The 22,106-nt window shown below is 34.7% G+C and overlaps 1 protein-coding gene across 1 annotated transcript in view; it reads left to right on the top strand.

Moving 5' to 3' along the window:
- Positions 1 to 22,106, top strand: part of LOC116506135 (guanine nucleotide-binding protein G(q) subunit alpha) — a 91,937-nt gene that overhangs the window by 55,717 nt on the left and 14,114 nt on the right. Inside the window, exons 3-5 of the mRNA XM_032213787.1 lie at positions 9,846 to 10,000; positions 19,348 to 19,476; positions 21,215 to 21,344. Of these exons, the coding sequence (XP_032069678.1) occupies positions 9,846 to 10,000; positions 19,348 to 19,476; positions 21,215 to 21,344 (414 nt within the window). The remainder of the gene's footprint in view (positions 1 to 9,845; positions 10,001 to 19,347; positions 19,477 to 21,214; positions 21,345 to 22,106) is intronic.

Genomic DNA, 22,106 nt, shown 5'->3' with positions numbered 1-22,106 from the left:
TTGAAGACATCAATTTTATTAATTTATTTAAGATCATTAATGAAGAGAGCATGGGGTTCTGACACAATATATGGCAAAAATCTACAGCATTTTACTGAAATTTAAGCCTAGCGTATTAATTAAGAAAAATGCAATGGGAAAGAAAAAGAAAGCTGCTGTCACAGAAATTAATCTTGTGGAAGATTTATTGGATGAATGTTCTGTGTTAGAAACTGAAGTGCCTTGCTATCCCATTTACATTGCCCATTAGATAGAGCTTTGTCAAGAAAGACTTTCCAGATGAAGTCTACAGAAAAAATTAATTATTAATTCCTTTTGTTACTATCTGTAATATAGAATACAGATTTTTAAAAGGAGATATATTGCAATTTAAGCTTATCCCAAAAGTGTTTTATCTCATTAGATCTGTTAATCTTGTATCATCATTATCTGAATTAGATCTGAAAAATGATGATTGTGTCTCACTCGGTTTTATGATACTTAGCTTTCAACTTACAACTTACTTGTTAATCAGGTTGACAACCTTGAAAGCTATCATTTCCCCCAAGTCCAGTCTTCTATCTGCAGGATCTCATACTATTCCCTGCAGATCCTTCTCAAATATCTTCTCCATTATCTTCCTCTTTTCTCCTTGAGGCTTTATTTTTCATCAGCTTTGTTAAACCAGCTAAAGATTCTTTCCAGCCGATTAACCTCACTTGCAAGACATTTCTAAAAGTGATGCTCAGAAATCATACAGAAACATGAGAGGCAACATAAATATGAAAGATAGTTTCATTTTAAAACACATAAATGTACTTTCTTCCTGGATTTGAAGTTTTAAAACATTGAAGTGTGTTCATAAATATTATATAAGCAGTAACCTAATTTTTAATGAAGCAAATCACCAAGGATAATTGCAGAACACCATGTTCTTATTAAAGTCCAGTTTTCATATAAATTAGTTTTGGTAACAAATCACAAAGAAGGATAATTCTGTCTGGAACAAGTGGACCATCAATCTATGGATGATCGACTGGGGCATGAATTTGGGATATCTCTCCTTTGGGATTACTAGAAATAATGTATGAAAAACAAATCTCCTATCTCTAGGACAACAGCCCAGATGAAAGTAATAAAAGTGAAAATCAAGTAGTAGTGATAGCTCTTAAATACAGCTATATGCGAGGCCTGATGTTTTCATCAAAATAATGCTAACCCTGCAAACATTTACCCATTTCATGGATGCATACATGGTCACAGTGCATCTGTAAAAGGGACAGATTTTGCATCACAACAGTACGATACTGATTTTATTATTTAAATCACTTTTGAGTACCATACAATCACCTCCCATAGCATGTTCCATCCCTGAAGATGAATTTACAACAATTTCCATAAGACAAAGGGAAACATATCAGTGCTCTGCCATAAAGGAAGGTGAAGGTTGCTTTTAATGTGCCTCCTTATTGGAAGATAAGCTGCTATTTAATTCTCATACCATTATTTTGTTATATATTTTGAGTTAATATTATTGCAGGGCAGGAAGAGTAATGAATGTGGGGCCATCACAGCTGTTAAAATGTAGTGCAATAATACTAAAAAGGGCCTAAGTGGTTATGAAGACATTTTATCCTGAGTTGCCCTGGAAATTATTACAGTATGGTCTATTGTTTACAGGGTGGTGCAGTGGCTCAGTGGTTAAGATGCTGGGCTTGTCGGCTGAAAAGCCAGCAGCCCAGATTTAAGACTCAAGCTCCAAATGGCAGGGTGACCTCAGGTCTTTGCCCCATCATCTACCAACTGAACAGTTAGAAAGTATGCAAATGCGAGTAGATAAATAGGAACCATTTTGGTGGGAAAGTAACAGTGCTCCCTGATGTAATGCTGGCCACTTAACAGCAGAAATGTCTTTGAAGAGTGCTGGCTCAGTGGCCTTGAAACGGAGATGAGCACTGCCCCCTATAGTCAGCAAGACTAACAATAAAATCCGCAGGGACTTCTTTACTTTTTACCTATTATTTACAGTATTTATTTCTAATATATATTGACATGAATGTTCATCTATAATACGCAGAAGACAAGGTAACAGAATTGGTGGGAACAAATCTATTGCTGTTACCTAGAGTAAAAAAAAAGATGAAACAAATTCTCACTAAACAAGGAAAATTTCTAGTGCTAGTAGTTATAAATATAGAAATGAACATTGGGCTTAATCATCAATCTAAAATATGAACAATTTTTATTTAGAATATACTACAATGTATTTTCTATTTGTGACACCATTAGGCATCACACACTTTTCTGAATATTGTGATCCATTAATCTTATACTGTCAGATACTTTTGGAAGTACAGCATGTGTTCTGTCTCTTACATAAACCAGATGTTTCCCAGCATTATTTTTGTTAATTCCAAACTAGCCATCTTGTTATACCTTGTTACACTTTAGAAACTTTTTCCAGTTACAGATTAACAATTGCTTCCTTTTGATGCTTATTTGAATATGAGATCGATTATCTAAAGGAGTTCTTTCAATGGACTATGTTCTATTCTGTAAGTGTTGATCCCTTATAAAAGAACAATTTTTATAATTTTAGAAACAGAAATTTTAATGCATAACAAAATTATTATTTCACTAGACATGTATATAGATCCAAAATAGGAAGCAAACATTTTAAAAACACTTTGTAGAGAGCTTATTTTTCTATCCCATAACAATTTACATCTATTAATTTATCACGTAACTTCTTTTTCTTTTGGTCAGTTGACATCAAAACACATGTTTGCCAAACACTAACTAATAATTTTTGCAATTATGAACATAAAACTCGCTGTCACTGTATAAATATGGTAAATACAATGCTATCATATGAGAGTAAACGTTTTTTTTACAGTACTATGATGTAATGAATAGGGGTAATTTCGCCACACAGTAAAATAGAAAATGTATCTTTTCAAATGTATTATTATTATATGCCAAGGAACCAGTCTAGGGCAAGAAATGTTGCAAGTCATTTACTGGAACCTGTATGTATTTATAGATCCTCATTCAAAATAATAATAAACTTTGGTTGACTGGAATGTCTCCTGTTGATTGTTAATGATGACAACGAAAAAGTGAGTCATTGTAGATATTTTGCATTTCATCCTAAAGAATTTTTTAAAAGACAAGTGCAGAACTGTTATTATCCTTTTCATTTTTCTTCTTAATTTTACTTTCAATCCTATCTACCCTTATTACTATTAATGTGATTAATGCTATCAATTTAGGGAAAAACATTAAATATTAAAATGAAGCCTTATTTTACTTGCACAAATGCAATTTCCAATGAAAATTGAACCTAATTTTTCCAACCAACCAAACCTGCTTTCTGGGTCATTGGCAGAATAGCTATGTATTGCTCAATATGTTCCCTTTACTTTGGATGAAACCAGTGATGATTCAGGTTTTTTTACTACCGGTTCTGTGGGTGTGACATGGGAAGGATACTGTAAAATCTCCATTCCCTCCTGATCAGCTGGGACTCGGGAAACACAGAATAGGTGAGGCGGGGCCAGTCAGAGGTGGTATTTACCGGTTCTCCGAACTACTCAAAATTTCTGTTACTGGTTCTCCAGAACTGATCAGAACCTGCTGAATACCACCTCTGGATGAAACCAAGAGGGCAATTATGGTTTAATGAGGTCTAAGATATTTAAGCATCATGGGCTATTTAATCCTAATTAATGAGATGCTCTAGATTGGTGGTAGATTTTTAAAAAGTGGTTTAAACTCAATAGTAGTTTTGTTTCTATTCTATTCTTCCTATTTTTATTTCTATTTTAGAAATAAAAAGCAAATGTATAAGTTGCTATCCAACTCTGGTTGATTCATCTAACAGATATTGATGGATTTTTTTCAAATTCAGAACAGTCAGATCTGGTAAAAATACTTGAATGGAATTCAAACACAAAAAGCTTGAGACATGGGATAAACTTGGAAAATTAAAAAGGCAACAGGAAACTGAAAATAGCAAGATGATAACAAACCATTTCCACATTATTGTCAAGAAACCACAATAATGACAAGTTTACCTTGGAATGACATTATTCATAGCTATGAAAAAGACTTGCCCTTCTTTTTTTTAAAGTGTTGCTGCATTTTACTGTTCTTTGCTGGAAAGAAGGGTTGAGTTTTCCATCTCCCCCCCCCCCCCCGATCTTGTCACACAACATGCATTTACCAGTCTTCAATCCTCCAAGGTTTATCAAAAAATATTGCATCCAATTTGATCCCTTTGCAATAAAAAGCACTGATGATTAACATCCCTAGTGTGGCACCCGTGATCACCCGTGTGCCTGGACACATGTCCCTTGGTACCACCCCAGGATCCTATCCAATTCCATGTTTAATTTATTTTATATCATTTCAATTCATTTTGAGTTCAAGGCTGCCTATGTCTGTCATAACTCTTGGCAGTTTACAGATAAAAATTGAAAGAAGACAATATAGCCAAAGAAAAAGATATCTCACTGGAGACCAGAGGCCATAACCAAACAGCAGATAGCCAATAGGGGGCTTAGAAATCTTGAAAGGGTTTAATTGTAAGAGTATGTTTCAACATTTGATATACTTAAGTGCAATAGAATTTGCACAAAGGGTTGTAAATCAGCAGGATGGTAGACAGCATTGTGATACAAGCCCTGAGCCTTTTGAATATGCACACTTTATTGACCCACCAACAAAAAGAGGCAGTAATAAGATCTCAATACATTATCTGCCATCTTACTAGTTTTTACCCCACCCTCTCTATCCCAATGCTTCAGAATGGCACAGTGTTCAAGTTCTTATTTAAATTCATTAATTGTGGTAGCATTGTTACTACTGAATCTCAAATTAATTAAATGACTTAGAAGTTTAGTTCCAGAGACAAAACCTCATCTTTATAAGAAGCTTTAAGTAACACATGAAATTATTATCAAATATGTATACTATCTTTGAAATAATAAACTTGTGTGTTCTTGCAAACTGGATATTTTTAAATATGTTATATTGGAAATTTCAGAAAATATTCAGTAAGTTGAGATTCAGAAACTGGAATATTAATTTATATTGTTTGAATGTGTCCTAATATTGCTGGTTTGATCTGAAATTTGTAGAAATGTGAACATGACTTTGGAACATCATTGTTTAACAAAGATGTCTAATTTTTCTTTTATGATATATCTATTTTTTGGAATCCATTCAAGAGCGAATAACCAAATATATATTTTATATATTTTTATATATTTTATATATTTTACATATTTTTAGATTTTTTCAATTGAATTGTTATTAACAGACATCAAATAATTGAACAACCTGAATCCATATTTTAAAAATACTATTTTTCTTCTGTTCAAATGTTTCCAAAGGACTGGCTGAACAAGTCACTACAGTTTTCTTGGCAAGGGTTTTCAAGTGATTTGCCATTGACTTCTTTGTAGGGCTGAAAGAAGTGAGTGGCCCAAGATCCCTCAGCTGGCTTCGTGCTTAAAATGGGACTAGAACTCAAAATCTCCTGGGTTCTAGCCTAATGCCTTAACCACTGTACCAAAATGACTCCCCAAAAATATTTAAAATCCACCAAAAAAAATAGACAATATACATGTTAATATTTACTCTATATCAAACGTATTGTTGATTATAGATCTGTTGCAATTATGGTAAGATATAAAATCATCTCAGACTAAATAAAATTGTGGTTTCTGTCTCTAATGTTTTATTTTAACCATCTGTAAGCTTTTCTAACACAATAGTTGGCCTTGTTAATCTTGTTAATCTATATTTCAATTGTTAAAGTAGCTAACATTTTCTAATTTTGAAGCATAATTATTTTAGCTGCTGAGAAAAATATATTATTAAGATTTTACCCTGTAAATAAATGCTAGTAATTCCAGCTCTGGGGAGCATTCGATTTCTTGTTTAATATTGATACTTATGTTCTTATAAAGTTTACACCAAAAGAGATCACAAGACCATCATATATGAAGGAAGGATTCTCTTCTCCATCATTTGGAATAGAGTGTTTCTATGTGCGCGCATGTGAATCTAACTGAGTCAAATTCCATTAATTTATAATCTTCCACTGAAGTCGTTGCAGAGATGAAGCCAAGATGAATTTACTTGATTTCCATAATACTTACCATTCTGTTTCCTGTATAGCTTTAGCAAGATTAGTACCCTAAGCCTCCTTGGGGAATAGCCAAGATGTTATAATATAAGACTGGAAAGAAAACTCTACACATGATTTATAGCAGTGAATTCTCATATGTGCAGTTTAACCATTATTATTATTATTATTATTATTACTACTACTACTACTACTACTACTACTACTATTATTATTATTATTACTACTATTATTACTATTGAGAGCTGTTGAAATCTGTGTTGCCAAAATCTAGACCTATCAGCAAAGATATAACCAAGAACATTTGATTAAGCTGTTTTTGACCCTGGGTTTCTGCAGCTTAGATATATTAGCCCTGTAATCAAAGGCAATAAAATAGGGCTTTTAAATAATCTGGTTAATGTTTTAGACTTATTTTATCTGTGATATACATCTCTAAATATTTTTAATTTAAATTTTATCTATCTTTTACTCTTAATTTAGATTATATGATTTATTTATAATTATATTAAAAAGGTACATTTAATAGCTGTGTCTTTTCTTTTTACCACTATTTATCACTGTTGGTACAGTAAAATAGTGATCATTGTGTTAAAAAAAGCATTAAACAAATTTTTGAGCAGAAAAAGTATAAAGCAATACAACCTAATTAATTTTTACATAAATAATGAGATATTTAAAGTGAAGTTTACAAGCATGAGTTCTTTCTCCTAACATTTGTACATATCTACATGAGTCACAAAGCTGGCAACCATGAAAATGTGGGTGCTATATTTTAAGTTTTACTAAAGCAAGAATTCTTAACAATACGGTTTGGAATTATTCCGAGGGGTTCTTTTGCTTATTTTTTGTTTGGTCTGGTGGGAGTAGAAAATTAGTGTTGTATTTTATCCGGCTTTTTCTTTTCTTGCCTTATAGTTGTTGTTGACTTCTAGTGACTGCCTGAACGAAGTCCCTGCAGGCTTACAATGTTGTCAAATAATTTAGCAAATTTTCTGCAATTGTTATTTAACACAGGTCCCGATGGATTTTATTTGCCTTGCTTGAAGAAGGCTTTTTTTTTCTAAAGCTCAAACTACTGTGTATAATGGGCTGTCTCTCCCCCCCCCCCTTTCATGAATTTGAAGGCCTGTGCTGATGACATCCTGTATTCGGATACTCCAGTGGATAAAAGCTGCTGTGTGAAATATATACAGCTTTGTGCTGTGGACAGTGAATTGTACATACTGTCTGAAACTTTTGGTTTTTATATTCATTGTTTCATAATCATATTTCTTGATCTGATATTTTATTCTTGGATCTAGGTACCTATAACTTTTGTCCAGGATTTTCTTTACAGGATCCTTTCTGAGTGACATATATAGAAAGAGAGTTGGTATGTGTACAGACTATAATTATTTTAAGCATTTAAATTAGCACTTCAGCTGGTTGAGCTAATAGCTTCATTGAAAGGTGTGTGAAAATAATTAGCAAGCATTTACTACTTTAAACAAGTCAAGATTTAGGCAAGGTGTGTTTAAGAACCATGTTAGATAGATAAATAAATTACACATCATGTGGTCTCGGTTGTTTGCAGAAATATTTCTTTTCAGTGCCCACACTTGGAAAATGCCTGGTTGGGGACAACTGTACTAAAATACAGATCCAGAACATTGTCCCCAGAATGTAATTTTCAGGGCAGGAGAAGAATGTAGCTGTGTCTTGGTGACAGTGCATTTAAAGTTGATTTCTTGTATAAAAATTCTCTTCCTCCCTCCGTGTGTGTGTGTGTGTGTGTGTGTGTGTGTGTGTGTTTAAAAGAATTTTGAGTATATACTAAAATCTAATACAAACTAAATGAAGAAAAGATAATAGGTAAGAGTAAAAACTGCAGGATGAAAAAAAAAGAAAAATAAGACTGATCTATCTCTCTATCTATTATACCTGTATATATATCTTCTAATCTTTAGCACAAGTATAAACAAATTGAGTAACTCTTCATTTTTTCATAGAAAAAATATTATCCAGGTCACTCTTTTTGATTGCCATTTGTATTTTTGTAGAGCCATTGAAGCATATTTTCTAAATCAGTATCAATCAGTATCATTATTCCTCCCTTGTGTCCAGTTTTTGAAATCATGGAATGCTTTATATTATGTCTTGCCAAAACTAAAATAGGATCTATTTCCTTTAAGAATCTGTTTGCACTTCTTCATTTAGCAGTTGAAATTGAATAAATATCAAAATGTAGCAGCAACAATAAAAAAGAAAACATAGTAGCAGAAATAATAGTATTAGTAGTATCGATTGTGTTCTTGATTCAGGGGAGATGGTATTTTAGGGGCATACTGTAAAACAGGTGTTTCCAACCCCAAGGCTACAGCATGATATTGGGCTGTGGCCCATTCAGAACTGGATTGAGGGAGAGCCAAGCCGGGTGTAGCTCAAATTGGTGAAAGCAGTGGGTGCTCATGCACGCTGCGCGCACAAGTGATGCTGCATGCACTCGCCCACTTCTCACAAAGAATGATCTTCTTTCCCCACCTCTCCCGCTGGTCTGCAAAGCTCAAAAGGTTGGAAACCACTGCTGTAAAAGACTAGCAGAGATACTTTTCGAACCCCATTTAATGAACTCTTCTTTTGTAGTCAGATGCAAGTTTAAATTATGCAAGTTGTTTTATGTTTAAATTTAATTTCTGCAAAATGCATTGTTTTTCATTTAAATGAGAAGTGCAAGTGCAAAATTTTGAGGGGAAAATACAAGAACAAAGCTAAAATTAAAAATCACATAGGAGCCAATATTGGGAAGAAAATATGCATTTTGTGGGGATGTAAACACTGAGTTTGTCAATCAGAAAGACTAGCGGTTCGAATCCCTAGCGCGACGTAACGGAGTGAGTTGCCGTTACTTGTCCCAGCTCCTGCCAATCTAGCAGTTTGTAAGCACGTAAAAAATGCAAGTAGAAAAATAGGAACCACCTTTGGTGGGAGGATAACAGTGTTCTGTGCACCTTCACCGTTGAGTCATGCCAGCCACATGACCACGGAGACATCTTCAGACAGCGTTGGCTCTTCGGCCTTGAAACTGAGATGAGCACCGCCCCCTAAAGTTGGGAATGACTAGCACATATGTGCGAGGGGAACCTTTACCTTTATCTTAAAGTATATTTCGAATCTTAAGGAGACGTACAAACATTTAACAATGCATATTCAATATTTAGTTCCAAATACTGTTTTCCATTTTTTTAAAAAGGGAATTATTAGGGATTATTCTATTAATATAACATAATAAACATATTATTCTGTTTATATAACTTATAATAAAACAGCTGCTTCTGGGTCTTCCATTTACTTCGTTGTCCAGATCAAAACTCTTTTGAAGTAATTATTTCGTTGAAAATTAGGTGGTGGTTTTTTATTTTGTTTTTCTTTTTAGAGCCAGCAGGTCTCAAGGGAGTTGATCACCTATGACGCAAGATGGAATTAGGAAATAAATTAATTATTTTAAATGACTGATCAAAACCATGAAAAAAATCTTACTGTATTTTTCGAAAAAGACTACATTCTACATCCTACATTCATTTCCTACATATAGTGAAAATGTTATAGTATTGCTATTACTATACCTTACCTGTGAGTCAGTTTCTTGCTCAATGGGAATTTAATAAAGAAAAATGGTCTGTGTATATTTTATATGAGAAATACCTATTGATTTTCTTTTTTATTTCAATAGGCCAATGCACAACTGGTTCGAGAAATTGATATAGAGAAAGTGTCCTCATTTGAGAATCCCTATGTAGATGCAATAAAGAGCTTATGGAATGATCCTGGTATTCAAGAATGCTATGACAGACGACGGGAATATCAGTTGTCAGATTCTACAAAATAGTAAGTATAGATGTTTTATGGAGATTTTTAGCAATGTAATTTTAAAATGTATATAAATGTATTCACATTAATATTGGGTTTTCTCATTTCAGTTTTGAAAATTAGTTAATGTAACTTCTTAACTGGTGTTTCAACATGCCAAATTAATCATACATTACTTAGGTGTATATTTCAGATATAATGAGATGCTTTCTGAAATGTTTGACAGTGATAGTATTATCTTAAACCTTCTGGTCAAATGATGATCATGCTGTTAGTATGGTGGAGAGCCTTAAATCATGCATTGAATATTGTGGCAAAAGAGACGTCCTGTACTTTCACATTTGTTGCTATGTGTGTGAAAACAATACATTACTGTAGGGCAGGAAGAGTAATAATATCTTATTTTTCAGAATTTCTGGAATAAAGAAGATAGGGTTACTTCCTTTGCAGATAATACGGTATATTTTCCAGAATTTCCTTTTCATATGACCAAGAAGTAGAATTGGCAGTCAGAACTAATGGAATTTGACCGATAAGGCAAATGACTGTGTATGAACATGAACATTTTGAACCTAGTCCAAAATGTCTGGATATAAAAACTCAGAAGTTTTATTTGGCAAGATTTACAAAATATATTTATTTGTTTGTTATACTTTCTACCCTTCAAAAGCTCAGCTGAATTAGTTAAACAGCACCAAAAATAAATACATGCTTGGTTGTTTTGCTCTTGCCCCTCATACTTTCATCCTAAAGTGCTATGTAAGGTTACTTATACAGAGTATGTACAGAATAGATGATACAAGTAATATATTATCTTTAATACTCTTTCATTTGCAGGAAATTCTAGTTGAATAATAATTGTTCATACAAAACGGATATGTCTTATATAGCAATAGCACTTAGATGTATATATTGCTTCACAGTGCTTTACAGCCCTCTCTAAGTGGTTTAGTCAGTATATTGCCCCCAACAGTCTGGGTCCTCATTTCACCGACCTCGGAAGGATGGAAGGCTGAGTCAACCTGGTGACAATCGAACTGCCGAAGTTCAGACAGCCGGCAGTCAGCAAAAGTAGCCTGTAGTCACAGAGTGTGTTTATTTTAACCTATAATTATATAATTTCAAATTTAATTATAATTAGGCCAGTTGTGTCCAGAGTTGATTAGGTAACAAAAAAGGCTAATATCCTGGGAAGGTGCAACCTATTAGTGGTCCTTATGTGAGTTAGTGCATCCAGAAAACAGAGGAACATAATTAGAGTGGCTTTTGATACACTAAAACTGCAGTAATGCATACATTGGCAGGATCAGTTTTCAATAGTTGTTGCATACTGTATCCAACCAATCTCATAAGATGTGCTATTCCAAAAGGCAGGCACTACAACCAAAAAAGGATCCTTCCTGGATCCAGCTAAATGATGTTTTTCAAGGAGGGAACCCAAAATACACTCATCCTGGTGGACTTAATAAAAGAAGCAGAAAGTTGGAGAGAGATGATCCAACAAATAAATCAGACCTGTGCCATTAATGGTTTTATTGATAACTAAGATCTTGAATTGTAGCCAAAAAGCCTACAGGAAGCCAATATAGCTGACCTGAAACCAACCAATATGGGAAAAGGGGATTGAGACTTCTAAATCTTTTTCGTTATGCTACCAAAAATGGAAACCACGAACAAAGATGATGACTTTCATTCTGAGACACACATAGAAAATTGTAGACTTCTGTAATTCAGAAATGGCCTATTTATTTTTGCATAATTTATATTTACAGTAAGGCACTGTAATGTTTTTTCCTGGAAATTCTCATTAGTGAGACGGTTTTAGACACCTTTGAAAGATGTGTAGCACAGAAGCGCAAGGTCCTTGCTTCTCCTGATCTCCTAATCCTTTATTTACCATATTGTGTTGGGAAATATTGTAGATCTGTCATCACAAAAAAATATTTAACCATTTAAGCTCATCATTAATCGAAAAGAAATTGTACGTCTTAATATATTTCTATTATATGCCATATTTTGAAAGTTAATTATAGCAGTAATTCGTTCAGTAAAATCTAGAGTGGCAGCTGCAGTAATTTTATTAGGTTGCCATAGAGATAGGCCTGAGGTGCTATAGCAAGGTAATTTGTGTGGTCATAATGCAATCATGGCTTTCTGAGACAGTCACAAATTCTAATAGAACTAAAAGTTTTACAGTTGCACCTTTATATTATACTACACTGGAGCCCTTAGAATGACCTAGTTCAGTTGACTAGTAAGCAAACTAAAGTATAATGAGAAGCCATGTGATGATCTTTCCTATCAATAATTGTGTAGACAATTAGGCAAGTTACCAGTTATTAAGACAAGCCAATTTATCCAAATGCGAAAGTAAGTTAAAAAAAAAAGAATATCAGAGTAGGATGGAGAGAAAAACTTAGAGATATTAAGGATTTTATTACAGAACGTAGCCCATGTGTTGAAAACGAAGTATCATGCTTTTGGGTGAGAGTACCCTCAGCAGAGGTATGTAGATATAACCTAATGATGAACTTGCTGCTATATACCATATTTTCTTGACCGATTGATAGATTGATTCATTGATATGACTGCCCAATTTACAAAATGGCTGGGTGACTTATATAGAAGTGTGAGAAAAAAAAATTATAGAAAGCAGTTAGAATCAAAAATGGAATAATAATATAATGAAATAAAGAGAAACAGAATAGCCAAATTGCCACTCTATGCACATTCAAAAACCTTTCATTCTGCATGTGTTCATCTCATTGTCTGGCCTGGTGCCTGGAGGAAGAACTAGATTTTCAGGGCCTTTACAGAAGGATAGGAAGCACAGAGCTATCTGAACCTTAGGAAGAATCATATTCCCTGAGCTGGTTGCTACAGCAGAGAAGGCATGTCTCCTGGATCCTTCCAGGTGACATGGCTTCAAAGAAGAGATTTGAAGATTGCTCACTTTGCTCATTCTCCTGGGACAAGCAGAGGTAGAGTTGCAAGTAATTCAGATGGCTTCATAGATGATAATCAGCAACTTGAATTACACAGAATTCCATTGGAAGGCAATGCAGGTCACAGATGAATGGTCTTTCAAAGATCTCTCAAGGTGGACCAACTGCAGCTTGCAGGGGGTTTTCAAGAGCACCCAGTCTAAAGCATGTTTCAGTAATCCAAATATGAATTACCAGGGCCGGCCAAGTTAGGAATGGCACAATAGAGCACATGATGGATCTATTGAAAGAAGCTGTTTTGGCCATTGTTGCTTCCGGGTCTTCAACAAGAGCTAAAGGACCACCTAAATTGCATACCAACTCTGACTGGGAAATGCAATCCAATCATGAATTGAAAGAAGAGAATCTCCAGAATTAGGAGACCTGAAAACCCACAGCCATTTGATCATGTATTGAGCTGAAACACTTTCATCCCCACCCCCACAGCCTTCAGTTACTGGAAAATAACACCTAGTCATCCTAGGATAGTGATGTGTAGATGGATTTCATCAGCGTATTAATGATACCTGACCTCATACCAATGAATGACTTCCTGGTGACTTAATATAAATGTTAGATGAGAGTAAAGAAAAAGTAGAGCTCAAGAGATTCCACAAAGAAAGGGGTGGATGGGCTAGATTCCTTCTCCCCCACCACTATTACTGACTATATCCATTGTATTTCCCACTCATAAAGCTTGGAAATGGTCCAGAAACATGCCATGATCAATGGTATTAAAAACTTATCATTTCTTTTTTCTTTTTCTCTATTCTATTTTTTTAATTCTGTGATTTAATGCTTTAACTTTAACGTAACAAGTCCTATTCAGTTTTATTGGGTTTATTAAACAGTTTTATGAGTGTATAAAATAGGTGCTATATATATAGCAGAGGTTTTCTGTTTCCTTTCTTTTTTTAAAGATACATTTTTAAACAATTTTTGACCTTTTTATACATGTAGTGCACTGTCTTAAGCTGTATAACTTGCCTGCTTTAAGAAAAAGACTCAGTTGAACAGATTGGTACCTATTTTTATGCAAATAATTGTAAATTCCTATTCCAAGTCATTGAGGCAGCAAAAAATATATAATTAAAAAATAGTAGTAGCATTGCAGTCGATAGTGAGCTGAGTTTCTATCTTTTCTTTATCATTTATGTGATAATGTCATTGTGTCAATTTATTTGATTTACGTTATGTTGTTATCACACAACTTATTTCAGTTGCTGTGATGAGCATGCTTTATTATAACAGACCCTGAGAAATAATGGACTTTTCCTAAGTTAGTCCATTAAATCAAGGTTTCCCTACATAAATAATTCTGTATTTTCTGTATAACTACTTCTTTTTCTTTTCTTTTTTCCTGGCTTAGTTTTATGCTGGTGGGAGGCGAGGTTACATCTGGCTGTTATATTAAATGCTATGCTTCTTCAGTAAAAATGTAAAAAAGCTCCCATATTTTCCTGTTTTGAAATAATATAAATTTAAAACAATGGCTAAAACCATTACTTCACTAGCGCTGTTCTACAGAAATTCTAACGCTTATGGATATACTCCAGATGCTATGGTGAACCAATCACAGCACTAGTTGGGTTAACTGCTTCTTAGAATTCCCCCTGCTCTTGTTTTTCTTGAGCAAACTTATTACCGCCTTATCTAGGCAGAGTGGGGATGAGAGTTGACATTAGTCTCACTTTTCCTGCAGAAGCCTGGTCACAGGTTTAAACAATGATAACTACTTGTTATTATCTGCCAGTTGATTACCGCTACCTAGAATGTAACCCACAGTTTGAGAACTTCTTAAATAAGGCAACAAAGCAATCATTTTGCTAGAAACACTTTAAAAGCAGGGCAAGACTATCCAATTCCAAGAAAGCATTCGTGTCTGCAAAAGGAATTATCTTAAATTGAGACTAAAAAAATTAGGTTCTTGATCCAGAAGGCTGATTTTTAGCAATTTAATGTAGCAATATGGCTCTTTAATAGGAAGGTTAATATTAATGAATCCAGTTTTAGTTTAGATAAATATTTTAATGCTAAAGTTAAATTATTTTAAAGATCAGATAATTTGAGATGAAGCATTGTCTTATCAGTAGATCTGTGTGTTCTCTCTCTGTCTTTGTATTTCTTTCTCTTTTGTCACCTAGATTAGAATTGAAATTTAGCAGTTAGACTTATGCCCATATACATTAGTTTCCTGAGGATAAATATAGCTCCCTGTGATTTCATTTAACAGGGAGAAGACTGTATTATGTGTCACCCTGTTTGGCAGCTGAATTGAATTGAGGATGGAGATCAATCTGGGCATCAGTTACAAAAATAACATAATTGATGCAGTTATGATGAGCCGGAAGCATATTTTTAGTTGACTCATCTCCAGTGAATAATGGATACTGTTGATCTATTCCAGCTTGGTCCACCTGAATAAAACAGACTCAGGAAAGTGAAACTGGTGCCATGTATCAGATACCCATAGCAAAAAAGAGCACTGTCCCAATAAGACATGCCAAAGAAAAAAGACAGATGCACTATGTACACCAGTTTCTGATACAAAATACAAAAAAAATGTATCTGTGGAAAAATTGCGCAAATCAATACAGTAAAATTTTGGGGGGTTAGCAACCTCCCAGTTTTCTCTGAAAATACCTCTATTAATTGAAATATTCCAAATGGACATTCATTTACTGACGTTCAAGTTTAGGCATGCTTAGTAATCATTTCATTTAAAATCCCATTTTTGCCAGTATGTAACTTAATTACTTTATCCTCTGGGTACTTTGTCATGCATGGATGTTTGTATAATTATTTTGCAGTGTAATTTGTCCAATTCCTGTTCTATGTACAAGATTTTATATCAAAACTGATGGAATGCGAAGAACAATGTTGTGATTGGCACATTTTTATTACTTCCTGTGTTGTATGTTGTGTCTATGATTTAATATAGAATAGAATTCTTTATTGGCAGTATAGTAGGTATCTATAAAATACCAAGAATCAAAATTGCTCCCATATGTCCTTTCCTACATAGATTCCATTATTCATTCGTTTCACTTGTTTTTATTTATTTATTTAATGTTTACAACAATCCATCTAATCTTAGCTTCATTCCTACAAAGTAGACCAATCAGGGAACTGACTTCACAGGAAGACCAGAACTATACTTTGTTGAGACAGACTATAGCAATAGCAGACAAATATACACTTCCTAATGGTTTACAGCATTCTTTTGAGTGATTTACAATGTCAGCATACAGGTACTCCCCGACTTCCGACCACAATTGAGTCCAAAATTTCTGTTCCTAAGTGAGACAGTTGTTAAATGAATTTTGCCCCATTTTGCAACCGTTCTTGCAACACTTGCTAAGTGAATCACTGCAGTTGTTAAATTAGTCACACGGTTGTTAAGTGAATCTGGTTTCCCAATTAACTTGTCAGAAGATCACAAAAGGGGATCATGTGACCCCGGGACATTACAACCGTCATAAATATGAATCAGTTGCCAAGTGTCTGCATTTTGATCATGTGATCGTGAACATGCTGCAGTGGTCGTAAGTGTGAAAAATGGTCATAAGTCACTTTTTCAGTGATGATGTAAGTTTTAACAGTCACTAAATGAACTGTTGTAAATTGAGGAGTACCTGTATTGTCTCCAACAATATGGGTCCTCATTTTACCAACTTTGGAAGGATGGAAGGCTGAGTCAACCTTGAGCTGATGAGAATCAAACTGCTGGTAGCCGGGAGAATTAGCCTGCAATACTGCATTCTAACCACTGTGCCACCATAGCTCTTTAATACAGCACTGTAGTAACACAACCTTGCAAAAAGCCCTGTGACTTCCATTCCCTCGCTCATATCTAATATTGTTGGGAAAGTCAGTATCAGTCTTTTTTTTTATTATGTTTTCCTGCCTCCCCGGGCTTAGTTCACATTTCTTCACTGCTTGTCTTAACTGCTTCTGGATGGCGTCTCCATTTTCACTTTCCTTATACCTTGTGACTCTAGGCAACTGAAAACACAAAATAATAAAAACATAGAATATCATAAAACATGTATACTTGTAGCCAAGCTCCTAACCAAAACCCCATATATGTTCTGCTAAGATACCTGAGGAACATGAGATCACTGGAGGAAAAAAACATGGAATCAGTATAATGAAAATAGCTTCAATTCAGTCAGTCAAACCTTTATTATGACCCTAAGGCCAGTAGTCAGATAAAATCAGATAAAACAAGCCTGCTGAGATGAGAAGAGAAAAGACTGCCCATGTGTGATCAGACACTAAAGGAATTTGTCTCTGGTGCATAAGCTCTCCGTTTACATGCAAAGTTGTATAATCATAAGAAGAAGATAGTAGAAAAGATGAGAAGGATAATAGTAAAGCAGCCATACAATGCGGGTAAATATCCATAGACATAAGAAAATACTGTGATAATTAGATGTTCGGTAGAGTAATGTCACAAGGGAAAAACTTTGCTTCTAGTTGTTTTGCCATGCAATGCCCTATAACAACATTCTTTGTTGTGATTTTTTAATATAACAACATTCTTTGTTGTGCCTTTTTAATGATGGTTCTAATGTTAGGTGTCCATTTCAAATCCTGGGAAATCATAAAACCCAAAAACATAGTCTCTACTATTGATACTGTATTGTCTAATGTCTAAAGTCATGAAGAAGACTATGGCTGAAGAATTCTACTGACACCCCACCCTCCCGAGGACCTATGTGTTAATGTGGGAGAGTAATTTTAGAGTCCCCCAATATAACAGCAAGAGTCTGTGCATCAAGCCGAGCAAAATGGAAGGCCTGGCAAGGATTGAGAGGAGAGATAGGAAGCTGTCACTCACTCATTTGGAAAGACCCCTTGTGTTGAGAAACTGGGAACCACAGGCTTTGAAGGTCACTGTCCCAAATACACTGCTTAAGGATATATCCAGTATTTGGGAAGCTTAATCTTTCAGTCTTTGAAAGAGTACATCTTTCCTTAAGAGTCTTAAGGAGTAAACCTTGCAATATTAATTTTTAATCAAGTTGATTTAAAGTGCTCTCTAAGAATCGGAGGGAGCAGAACCATGAAAAAGAAATTAACATTAGCCAAAAGTTAAAAAGATAATGTTGAAGTCTAGCATTTACAGAGACCAGGCCTTTATTTAAATGTAGAGCAGCATTCTTAATTCATCACGGGGCTGCTAGAATAGCACTAATAAGAGCAAATGGCTTCTAGAATGTTGAGATTTATCCAACTGCAGTACAGATTTGGATCCTTTAGAAAAGCAGAGAGCTGATCTTGGTTATAAAAATCTGGCAAGCTGCTTAGGATCAAGTGGTCCCCTTTTCAAATGGAAAAAATAACAGGATAGAATAGCTGAGATCAGTGGTGGGTTTCCATTTTTTTTTTTTTACTGTCAGCTGACACATGCGCGGGTGTGCGTGATGCTTCTGTGTGTGCACAGAAGCGTCCGGGCAGGTGGGCAGAGCCTTCAGCTGCCGCTACTACCAGTTCGCCCTATCCAGGCCAAACCGGGAGCAACCCACCTCTGGCTGAGATGTTATTCTAAATCTGTTGTTTTGTTAAGTAAGTGATCTGCCAAGAGGCAGGTAAAATAAGATCATAGTTCTTTAAAATGCCATTGAAAATGAAATGACACTCTGTATAGAATAGCATGGAACTTGGGGAGAAATTCATATTACTTAACTACAGTTATGTGATAATTTGTCCTACTACATTTGCATTGAGCCAATTGATGATGAACCGTCTCAAGAATCATAATTAACTAAACAAAGGTTGCCTCCAGAAGTTGTGAATGCCCCAAGACTGGAAGTCTTTAAGAAGATGTTGGATAGCCATTTGTCTGAAACGGTATAGGGTTTCCCGCCTAGGCAGGGGGTTGGACTAGAAGACCTCCAAGGTCTCTTCCAACTCTGCTATTGTAAATTTGTTAATGCCACGGCTACACGTACATTTAGAGAAAAAGAACACACAAAACCTCTGTGTTCAAAGCAGAACCTCACTCTGTAATGAACAACTGTATTGAATTCAGCACTTTGATCCAATTCATTTCACATGTGTTTGATTTTGAATCCACATCACTTTCACATTGAAACATAATTTGTACAACAAGACTGCCAGAACAGGTTGACACGTTTTAAATTGTCACTCTTAATACTTCAAACATTCTGGAGAGCATGAAAAAGTCTAGTAACAATGTAAAAGTTACAAAATCTATACAGACTTTTTTTTTTTATTCTGCAAAAAAAATCTGATTTTATAAGTTTTTTTTCCAAGTGTGCCCTATCAAAACACTTTTGCTTTTTTATCTTTATATAATTCCTTCTGTCAATGGGACATTATCTTTCATTCCTGATGTTTCTCTTCTATCTATAGTTATCTTAACGATTTGGACCGCATAGCAGGCCCTGGATATCTACCCACTCAACAAGATGTTCTTAGAGTCCGAGTTCCAACTACAGGAATCATTGAATATCCATTTGACTTACAAAGTGTTATTTTCAGGTAGATAAAAGGTTTTTTTTAATCTTTACAGTGCTACTTAGGAGGAGTTTGTTTTGAGGGAGGGGGTTCCTACAAGGAGCATAAAATATATATTTAAGGAATTGTACCAATAGAAAATGCTTTTTTGGAAATGTATTCTTTTCTCCCACTCCTTTTAGTAGCAGCAATTGAAGGAAAATAATTCAACCTCTGAGAAGTTCGTAGTTTAAATCAATATTTTACACTGATCAAAAATAGAGAATGCAAAACGGAGTATTGTGTTAAGTCATAAACAACATGTTTTTTGAGTGTCAAGGTTTGACAAATTGTATTTTATATATTTATAGATCAAAGCCACCAATTCTTATAAATATCCTAACTACTAATTCTGCTTCATCTTGTGTAAAAACATAAACTGGAAAATTTATAAGAATGCTCCTATTTTTTTATTCTGCCATTACACATAAAAGATTATTACTATTACAGTTACTCTGGAAAAGATTGGACTCTTGCCCATATTGAACAAAAAAACCTTCCTATTTCAATTTTAATAATTACACTCATTTTTAAAGGTGTATTTAACTTGTGTAATGGCAGCGGCTATATCAACTTCATTTGTAGATTTGTTGAAATTCATTCGTAGATTTGTTGAAATACAAAATTTGACAAATGATGCCTGTTCTATATAAATGTATATTCTAAAGAACCCTTTTTTTGAAGTTTTTTTATTTTGATTTTCATTAACTGCGGTCCTGAAGCCAAATAAAAGAGGCTCCTCTTGTTAGTAAATATGTTATTTTGCTTTATTAGTCTCTATGTCCCTTAAAAATGGAGATAATTTGGAAGAGCAAAGCACCTCTCAGGGAATCGTATAAGGAAACAAAAATTTCTACCTTCCTAGAGCCATAAGTACAAAGACTCTGGGGATAAGAAATGTTATGAAATCCACAGTCTAGGACGGAAAACATTAAATGGATTTGAGAAATAGCCCATCTATATTTACTCCAAGTTACAGTGTATAAATGCGTCACAATGGTAAGTTTGTGGCAGTTAATATTTGATGATAAAATTCAGGAACACTGGTGATACCTCTCTGATGATCAGTGCCCCTAATTTGTTCCGTTACCATTGATTTAAGCCATTATAAGACTTAATAGGCTTATATTTTCAAGAGAAAGACTGATACTATGTAATCATTTCATGGAAATTTGACATCCGTATGATTGATAGCAGTCTGCCAACAGTATCTATACAAATTTGTTCTGGAATGATGGTGCCAAATTCTGTTCAGGAATATTAAGTTATTGCTGGGTTGGGTTCTACACCATTACATATCTCATTTATCTGGCTGTCCCTTCAAAGCAGAATAGCAAAAGCACAGAGACTTATATACAACTTCAGTGCTTTACAGCACTCTCTGAATGTTTTACAACATCAGCATATTGTCCCCAACAATTTGGGTCCTCATTTTACTAACCTTGGAAGGATGGGAGGTTGAGTCAACCTTGAGGTGGTCAGGATCAAACTCCTGGCAGCAGGCAGACTTAGCCTGCAATACTGCATTCTAATCACTGCACCACCAGAATGTATGCCTACTGTCAATGTAAACATTTGCAGAATGCTGAAGTGTAGATGTATTCACTCTATTGTCATGATCCTTGAGACATAGCATATAAATAATATAACAATGAAAACATATCCATAACATTTTAGAATTTGTACATTATTTTGATTTCTATGAATTCTGCTCCTATTCCAGAATGGTGGATGTGGGGGGACAGCGATCGGAACGAAGAAAATGGATACACTGTTTTGAAAATGTCACCTCCATTATGTTTCTAGTAGCTCTTAGCGAATATGATCAAGTACTTGTGGAGTCAGACAATGAGGTAGGCCATCATCAAATGCCCTTGAGAAGTATGTTTCTAATTAAGGCACTAATTGCTTTCCCAAAAATCATACAATTTTGTGATAGTATTCTCTGACTGCCCAGGAATTATTTTTTTCTGTGATTTCATCCTGGTTTTGAAATACTGTGCTCACAGACGTTTGTCTACATGGTTCCGCTTCAGTCTTTTTGGACATTAACTAATATTTCTTACTCTCTAAAACTGGAAATTCTTCTTCTCCAAAATTACATTTTTATTTGTAACTCATAAGGCATATTTATAACTCCTCTAGTCAGTGTAGAGGATAGATATAGATTAATGTTAATTGACGTTTTTATTTCTGAGGTAACTAATCAACTATAAACAATTATGTTCACATTATGTCAACTACTTAAGTTCTAAACCAAATAACCCCAAATTAATCGATATTTATTATATGATCTATACTTAGGACCCCTTCATAAAGGCCTGTTTATTCTTAAGTCTAGTGGAATTCTGAGCTCTCTTCTCCATTTCTATGTTCCTCATAAATAGTTGGTCATCATCTCTCCTCTTCTCCTGCCTTGAGTGGCAAAAGAAGGGGTGAGGAGAGAGGGGAAAATTCCTTCCTTTCCCTTCAGTTCTCTGATCTCACAAAATGGTCACTCTGGCCTGAGAGAACTGATAGCAGAAGACCTTATCCCTCTCCTCTCACTTCTCCAGCAATCCCAGAGAAGAGCAGGGGTAAGAACAGTATTGGGCAATGGCTGGGCAAATAGTAAT

Source organism: Thamnophis elegans, chromosome 3 (assembly GCF_009769535.1).
Source record: "Thamnophis elegans isolate rThaEle1 chromosome 3, rThaEle1.pri, whole genome shotgun sequence".
Taxonomy (NCBI): Eukaryota; Metazoa; Chordata; class Lepidosauria; order Squamata; family Colubridae; genus Thamnophis; species Thamnophis elegans.
This window is presented reverse-complemented; position numbering and strand designations above follow the sequence as displayed.